Source organism: Condylura cristata, unplaced genomic scaffold (assembly GCF_000260355.1).
Source record: "Condylura cristata isolate star-nosed mole 26May11 unplaced genomic scaffold, ConCri1.0 scaffold00003, whole genome shotgun sequence".
In the NCBI taxonomy this organism is placed as follows: Eukaryota; Metazoa; Chordata; class Mammalia; order Eulipotyphla; family Talpidae; genus Condylura; species Condylura cristata.
The window spans coordinates 42,389,192-42,397,955 of NW_004567104.1; the positions used below are offsets into that span (position 1 = coordinate 42,389,192).

The window sequence follows — 8,764 nt, forward strand, 5'->3', positions numbered from 1 at the left end:
TGAGCAATACTTCTTTAGAGGTAAAAGAAAAAATACAAATTCACCTATAACTTAAAATAAGCAAGCACTGTTTAGTCACTAATTGAAAAATGTTGTCCATATCCACCATTTCAAACTTTTAGAAGGAAAACACTTACAGTATAATTAGTAGCTTGCATGTTCCTAAGTGCTGCTTCCAGTTGTGTTATCAAGAAACATAAAGTCAAAGCAGGAACAATTTCCTCCCCATTCTGGCTGCTAGCTGCAACTTCCCTCTATTAAAAAAAATTTTTTTGATTCAAGATTTCCTTAAGCAAGAATAAATATCTCTCTATATTTCTATTATACAAACAATACATGTTCATTGTAGAAAATGTGTAGGATGCAAACGATTTCTTAAAATTCACACCATCCAGATAAAGATGACTTCATAGATGCTTATATTTAAGTAGTATGACAAGTCTTCTTTGTAACTAATATTTCCTCAAGACACTAAGAAGCACATCTATGTCTGCCAAGGGTTGGAAATGTCTACTCCTACTTTGGAGAAAGATGTAAGTTCTATTTTATTCTCATACTTCTAAGTTTCAACATAGCAAAATTCTTTCCATGCGTCTATGGGATAAGGAATATGAGCACTAATACCAACACCAGGACAAGAATTTTTTGCTTCAGTCTGATTGGGGCCAAGTTAATAAGTGGATTATTATGTACCACGTTTGTTGTTAACATGGATGTCGGGGAGGAAGGACTACATTTTGTCTTTGTGTTCACTTCCCAGGGCCCTGTATTCACAAGTGTTTGACTTAAATTACATTATCTGTTTAATGATGTATAATCAGTGTGGGAAGTTTATTTTATATTTTGTCTGGTTTTCAGTATATGAACTTTTTTCTCCCAGCTAACCAGTACTTTATTTCATTCTCCCCAGCACTCAGTTCAATTAACCTTTTCTCCATCAATACACATTCCCTAGCCAAAGTAATCAACTGTCATGGTTTTAAATAGTGTCTACACAAATTGTTTCTAAATTCATATTCTAGCTCAGAACTATTATCTGAATTCCAGATTTAATACCCAATGATTCACTCAACTGTATCACTTGAATTTGAATAGGAATATAAAATATAACATGGAAGTTCCAGTGCTGCCCAATAGTCTAAGTAATATCAGATCAATTCTCTCACTGAGAACAAAAAGCTGGACAAGATATAAAAACCATTTGTTTGAAAATAATGGAAAGCTACCAAGACACTAAAAATTTTGGGGGATACCATGCTAAAAAGGATGCCCCAGAAATTTGAAACTGTCTTTTGAAGCCACTTTGATGCAATGATTATTTTCAGTTGTGGTTGAGATAGCAGGCTGAGCTTTCACCAAAACTGAAGTGCACAGACTATCAAGGAGAAAGGGCCATGGTTAACACTTTATTCTGTGGGTGGGGACCATGAAGAAATACCCCTTAGAGGAAGAGTGTTTTGGTTCCAACTGGAAGCAGATCCTCACACAGGATTTAAATACAATAAACTTATCTGGGAGGTACAGGGAACAACTATAGGGGAATAGAGAAGTGACAAGGATGGGAAAACAGGATTTAAGTTAAGGAATGTGCTCATGTAAGTTAGTTACCACAGTGGGAGACAGGTACAACAGGGAAATGCTAGAAAATACTGAAAAATACAAGTGTCAGTGGTACTATCCAACTCAAGGAGAGAGAGAAATGGGATATTTATATAACAACATCAAGGATTATTGTTTAAATGCTTTCTGGAGTGAGAGGTAAGGATTAATTCCCAGGGACTTCTGACCTGCCATGAGAAGTATAGCTTTCTGCAGTCCCAGAAAGGAAAAATAAAGGACCAAGACACAGATGTAGACATTGGCAACTGGAAATTGTTCAGCGCATTCTGAAATGTAGCACAGGCACTGACAGCCTCTGCTACAAAGGGTAGTAGGAATAGGCCCTTCTCCTCAGAGCAGAAGTAAAGTTTTAAGTCATCTCCATCCTAACTGGATTTAGTGATGTTGGGAAAGGAAAATAAGCATCTAAGAAAGAATTTGTTCAGTTTTTCTAGGTCTTCTGAAAGCAAGGTTGCTTTAAACTAACCCAGGTATTCTATGTAGGTGAAAGAATTCTCTATTATCCTTACGTGACTATGGAATTTGTATTTACATAGTAATTCATAGTTTTGGTAATTTTGCCTTTTTCCTTTTTTTAACAAACTTACGAAACATTATTGACACATCTTTCAAAGTACCAACTTTTGGCTTTATCTTCCATATTTTGACTCTGTTCTAGCTCATTAATATTAGTTATCCTTATTACACTTCCTTCTTTGGACATCAATTTGCTGATCTTACATTTGAACTTTATGTTTAAAAGACTGGTATTCAACCTTGCTTATTTTTTTGAAGCAGGGCTTTTACTTAATAACACAAGTTTTGATATATATTTTCATCCAGCATAAAAACTTAACTAATTTTCATTGTGATTTCTCCTCTGAACCACCATTTACTGAGATTAGGAATACATTTCTTGACTTATGAACATACAGTTTTTCAGTTCATCTTTTGTATTTAGAGAACATGCTCTATATGCTTTGATACTCTGAAATTTATTGAGACTTGGTATGTGACCTACAATATAGTCAATCTTATAACTCTTCTATGTAGTATTCTCAAAAAGAATGTATATTCTGCTACTAATGGGTGCAGTGTTCACATACATTTAAAATATTATAAGTATTTTATATATACAATAAACAAAACAGTCAAATTTTCCACTGTTTTCTAAGAGGAACAGCGAGGAGCGGCCTCATAGTCAGTGGCAAGCACACATAACCAACTTGATGGCGGAAGGTGAACCTCTGCGAACTCCATCCCAAGAAAGAGGTAGCACTGGGGTTTTGATAATTAAACCACTGGGGCTTTGCAGTTGAACTATGATGCTTTGGCCACGGGCCAAGAGGGGTGTCTATGGAGCAACTGCCAGGTTCCCAATTGTGGCATCAGCTTGGGTCTCCAGCTACTCAGCAGATACTACTGGGGTGATAGAGGCTACCTGGCCATGTGCCAACTTAAAAATTCTCTTTTAGCTTTCCCTTTTCCTACTCCCTTTGTAAATAAGTCCTGTTACTATTATTCCTCCCTATGTGCTAGCTTTTGGGTCATGTCCTACTTTTTTAAGTGTGTGGGTGAGGGCCCACCAATGGGATTCTCTTTCTGCTCTACTAATTTTGTGTACATATTCTATTAGCTATCAAGGGAGTGATGTTGAAATATCCCACTGGGGCTGTTCGTAATCCATTTTTCCTCTAGTATTTGTCATCCTATCATACAAATCTGTACAAGTTCTTTCTATTTTGAAGAGCTTTTGAAATTTCACTTTTTAGATTTGACTATGGTGCAAAGTAGCACATCTTTTAGTAATCAAAACTTCATAATCTAAGTGGGCGTATTCCTAGCCCTTCTCCCCTACACTTATTCATAATTTTTTTTTTTTGGTTATTTTCTTTTCCATTTGAACTGTAGAGTTAGCCTTTAGTAACAATAGTCAAAAATCTTTTAGTTATTTTAATTGGAGTTATATGAGCATTGTAAATTTTTATTTATGGCAAATTCAGTTTTATCACATTGTATCTCCCTCCAAGTATGTGAAATAATATACACAGACATATATACATATATATTGATCTATGCCTCTCGTTCCTGATAATATTTAGACTTTGAACCTACTTTTTGACAAACAATTCCCAAGAGTTAAGAGTGTCTGAAGCTTGGCCTTGCTTGGTTAATAAAAGTTATCTTTTGGTATAACAAATTAACTCATGGCAGGCTTCTGGATAGGACATGGCTTCAGAAAAGATCAAGCCATGATTAGAAGTTTGGAACCTTCAAGCCTATACCCCATTCCTTCACAGTAGAGGGCCTTTTACCTGAATTAATAATTGATCATGTCTACATAAAAATATCTCCATAAAAATCCTAAAACTATAAAACGCATCTTCCAGGTTAGTGACCAAATCCACAAGACAGGAGGGTGGCACACCCCAACTCTATAGGTATGGAAGATCCTGCTCTGGGGAACCATCCAGAACAGGCTCTATCTCTTCATCTGGCTGTTTATTTGTGTTCATTACTACATAATAAACTAGTAAAATTAACTATTTCCCTAAATTCTGCAACCTGTTCTAGAAAATTACTGAACCGAAGAGAAAGACATGGAAAACTGGTTTATAGTCAGACAGAAATATCAGTTACATCCTAGATCTCAGACTGGTGTCTGAAGTCGGGGTAGTCAGTGCGAGTGAGCCCTCAACTTATGGAATCTGTGGCTAACTCTAGGTGCACAGAATCAACACTGAATTGATTTACTGGACACCTAGCCTTCATGAGAATGAGTCCTGTGGGAATAAATGCATACACCTGTGTCAGAGTGCCCGAGTGTGGTAGCAGATGAGAGTGAAGGAGTGTACTGTGCTGTCCCTAGATGGTCTTTACAGTTTTATATAGAGACTATACTTCTGCCCCAAAGAACAAATTATAATCTTACCTGCATAGTTTGGAAGGAAAAATCTTCCTGTAAAAACTTTTTAATATGAGGTACCACACCTTTTGGTAGAGTATTTATAGCATTCAATAACTTCTTCACTTCTAATAGTAGATTAACAGGGACCAGATCAGTAAATGTGTCCTGTTCCTGTTTGTCCTAGAAGACATTATTTTTTTACACATTTATATATGTTGTTATTTACCCTAACATTAAAAGCAGCCAGAGTACTTTTAAAAAGACTAAGGTGCTATTCTACGCTATATGGAGATTACTATAACAACTAAAAATATCCAAATAAGAATACGCCATTCTCTGTACTCGTAGGGAACTTACAACTTAACAAGAAGTTCAAGATCAAAATAAAGAAGTTTTAAAATAGGGAAAAAGCCATCATAAATTCATTTGAAGTATAAGCAAAATAAGAAATTGAAAGATGGGAATTACAAGAATTTTCTGTTATGGAAGGGGAACATGAACAACTGTAGGCTTACATGGGTGGAGGCTTTAAAAAATCCTTGACATTGTATCTTTGACTGTATAGCATATATTAATCTACTCCACTGAAAGTGTTAAAAATGCTAAATTTAAAAGAAGTTATAAAAATATTTGATGCACAATACATTTATTCATTCATTATTGTACTCCAAATCTGCATCTAGAAATGTCTTTTTTGGATCTAACCCCTCTGGTTCAACCCCTCTGTATTTTCTCTACAACACAATTATAATGATAGCCACGTGTAGGCAAATATTATGGGTACTTTATGTTTATGTAGACTTTCTCCTCCTACATTAATGGACAGAGCTTATTTATTAATAGTTGCACATCAGTCACTATGTAAAAACTATGTGGCAGATAAACATTGCACTAACAAGAACTAACGAATACCTCTTCATTTTTCACTGAATAAAAAGGCACATGTGATATTCAATTATATTCACAAGCATATGTATATATATGTATTTTTATTTTTAACTTATAATGTATATTGTTATTGGCTATAAGAAACTTATGTCAATTTATAATTCAGCTATTCCATTTAAAACTAGAAGATGATTTTAAAAGGGGAGAAAACTAACTTCAGAAATAACTCAGTGAAATTTCTACTAAATAAAATTCTGTTTTCTTTGCATATTAATTTTCAATAAGGACTAATGCTTAGAATGGAAATTATGACACACTGTATGAATTATTGAGGAAAGAATTAATTGAAACTTTAATTTTACTTATTAGAATAGAAAAGCGAACTCATTCCAAATTTTTAAGATAATTAAATTGACTAGATTTAGCATTACTTTCTCACATATATTTAGTGATTACAAATTAACAGTTAATAAAAATTAAATATCTTACCAGTTGATCATTTGAATTTTCTATACTATTCTCAGTTTCTTCCATAGTCTGCTCTTCTAAAGGATTCCTATTTTAAATGGAAAAGGAATAGTCAAAGCTTCTCCTTAGAAAAAACACAATTAAAGTGTAGTAGCAAAGAGTCTAAAAAGTGAATTTTTATCTAAAGGTTTCAATAGTAAAGACAATATGCATCAAAGATTGACAATGGTAGTGGTAAGTCTTTAGGGAATTAAGTTAAAGAACAGAAATTATGACAGGCTCTTCTAGATGGCAGAAAAAGAACATAAAAATGATGTAAGCAATATTTTATCTTTAACAGGCACAGACAGACCAAAATGCTGGGGAAAAGTAACTTTATAATTGTTTCATTATAGAGAAAAAAGATCCTTTGAAAGGTTTATTTTGCTGGGCCCTCCCTGGTGGCACAACAGGTTAAAATGCAGCAGTGAAGCTTGGCCGCAGCTGCTTGAGTGAGAGTTAGATCCCTGGCCAGGGAGATGAGCCACATGACATGGCAGCCCTCTCCTGCCCGCCCGCTGCTCCCCCCAACAGTGTAATTCATTAATCTGCCTGTTCTGGTCCCAGCTCTGCCTCTGGTGAATCCTCTCACCACCCCTGCACCTCTGGCCTGTACCCCAGCTCTGCAGATATAAATAAATCTTTTTATTAAAAAAAAAAAAAGACTTACTTTGCTTTGTGTGTTTATGAAAATAACAAAGGTTAGAAAAGGACCTATCTTATAAATCATTTCATAACTTTGTAAGGTTTCTGGCCTTACAATTGTCCAATTTTTCAAAATATATATTTGTTTTATTTTGGCAGAATATAATACTTAGAAACAATAATATTTTTCATAAAAAAGAATAACTTGTTTGGTTTGCTTTGGATGTTGAAGTGCTGTGTTCATATTCAACCTGAAGAGTTTGCTTATAAATTGCTTTTGCGACATACAGAACCATGACAAAGGACTCATAAGAATTATAATATAGGCTCATGTGACTTATGGGCTATTTTTAGCTATTTATACAATGCCAGAGATAAAAATGAAGTGAGGAAATCCTATTTTGAATATATCCATAACTTGATTTATACAGAATTACACTTTATAAATATCCTACTTTACATCACACTTACATATTCATTTAAGAGATAATTATTGGCCCTCCCTGGTGGCGCAGGGGATTAAAGCACTACACTAAGAAGCTGAAACCACTTCCGCATGAGTTCGATTCCCACCGGCCCCGGAAGTGACCACATGGTGTGGCAGACCTCTCCTGACCCAACCGCTGCTCCCCTCAGCAGTGTACTTCGTCGATCTGCCTGTTCTGTTCCCCACTCTGTCTCTGGTGAAGCCTCTCACTGCCCCTGAGCCTCTGGCCTGTACCCCAATTCTGTATGCACAAATAAATTAATCTTTAAAAAAAAAAATTACCAACTAAGGGCCCTCCCTGGTGGTGCAGCGGGTTAAAGCACAGCACTAACAAGCTTAAGCCACTTCGGCATGAGTTCGGTTCCCGCCTGCCCCAAGGAGATCCACATGGTGCCACAGACCTCTCCTGACTCCCCCACTGCTCCCCTCTGCATCTCTGGCCTGTACCCCAGTTCTGTATGAATAAATAAAATCTTTAAACAAAAAAAAAAATTACCAACTAAAATAAACTATTATACTATTTAAAAAAAATTGCCAACTAATCCTATCCCAAGTTGCTATCCCCAGTATGGCAAGTTGGAGCACACTTTCACTTACCAGATTTTTTTTTTTAACTTTTGTGTACAAGAGACAGAGTGGGAAGCAGAATGCAGGTGGATTTGATGAAATACACTGCTAAGGGATCAGGAAGTGCTGCTGCGCCATGTTGGTCAGCTCCCTGGCCTGGATCTAACTCAGGCCACAGTGGTGAAAGCACTGAGACTTAACCCTTAGGCCACCAGAGGCCCCGATTCTCAGATTTTTATCCAGGTGTGGTCCTTTGCAAATTTTCTCAAATTTCACCCAGTCTACATGTCCTTCTAATCAAACAGTCTTGAAACATAAAGGTATCACACACTAGTTTACCAAGGTTTTATGAAAAAGATAAATTTTTTTTTGGAATGCAGCAATTGCAGCTGGTTTTGTAAAAACCCATTTCTTACCTCACAAAAAATTCTTCTGGTAGAGAATCCATGCTGTACTTGTTCTTTGGCAAGTCTTATTCCAGTGTTTGCAGAGTGAATTTTATTCTCCTGTTAAAGCTGTAGGGAAAGTAGTATTTTTAGTGGGAAGGTAGTATTGTGGAAAGAACACCCTTTCCCCACAATAAAAACAGTATGTAAAGATAATTCTGAAATTGCTATAAAAGAAGAAAATAAGATTCACATAGCTTCACCGTCTGAAAATAAATCACTGCCAATATTTTAATAAATTTACTTTTTTTCTAGGCAAAGGTCTATTTTACCACTTTGTGAATATATTGAATAGATAATACTCTACATTGTATTTTCCACCACTGAACACTATCTCTCTTTTATTACATGCTCCCAGGAAATATGCTCAATGGCAACAGAACATTTCATTGACTGGGGTTTTCTTAACCAATTTCTTATAACTGACATTTGGATTGCTTCCTACTTTTTATGATAAGTAAGTACTTTTGTGATAAATCCAATATCCACAAAGCGGCTTTCTCCATATTTATGAATACTCCCTTACAATGAATTTTTAAAAGTAGAATTCCTAAGTTAAAAGATACAAAACTTTTGGCCCTCCCTGGTGGCGCAGCGGGTTAAAGCACTGCACTGAGAAACCAAAGCCACTTCCGCATGAGTTCGATCCCCGCCTGCCCCGGAGGTGACCACATGGCGTGGCAGACCTCTCCTGACCCGCCCACTGCTCCCCTCAGC

At 36.0% G+C, this 8,764-nt stretch overlaps 1 protein-coding gene across 5 annotated transcripts in view; it reads right to left on the minus strand.

Annotated features, from left to right (window-relative positions):
• Positions 1-8,764, minus strand: part of DZIP3 (DAZ interacting zinc finger protein 3) — a 68,197-nt gene that overhangs the window by 50,201 nt on the left and 9,232 nt on the right. For all 5 annotated transcript variants that reach the window (XM_004675227.2, XM_012733728.1, XM_012733724.1 and 2 more), the window contains 4 exons: positions 8,018-8,116; positions 5,885-5,951; positions 4,532-4,687; positions 138-254 (listed from right to left, as the gene is read on the minus strand). In XM_004675227.2, coding sequence (XP_004675284.1) covers positions 138-254; positions 4,532-4,687; positions 5,885-5,951; positions 8,018-8,049 — 372 coding nt within the window. In that variant the 5' untranslated portion in view covers positions 8,050-8,116. The remainder of the gene's footprint in view (positions 1-137; positions 255-4,531; positions 4,688-5,884; positions 5,952-8,017; positions 8,117-8,764) is intronic.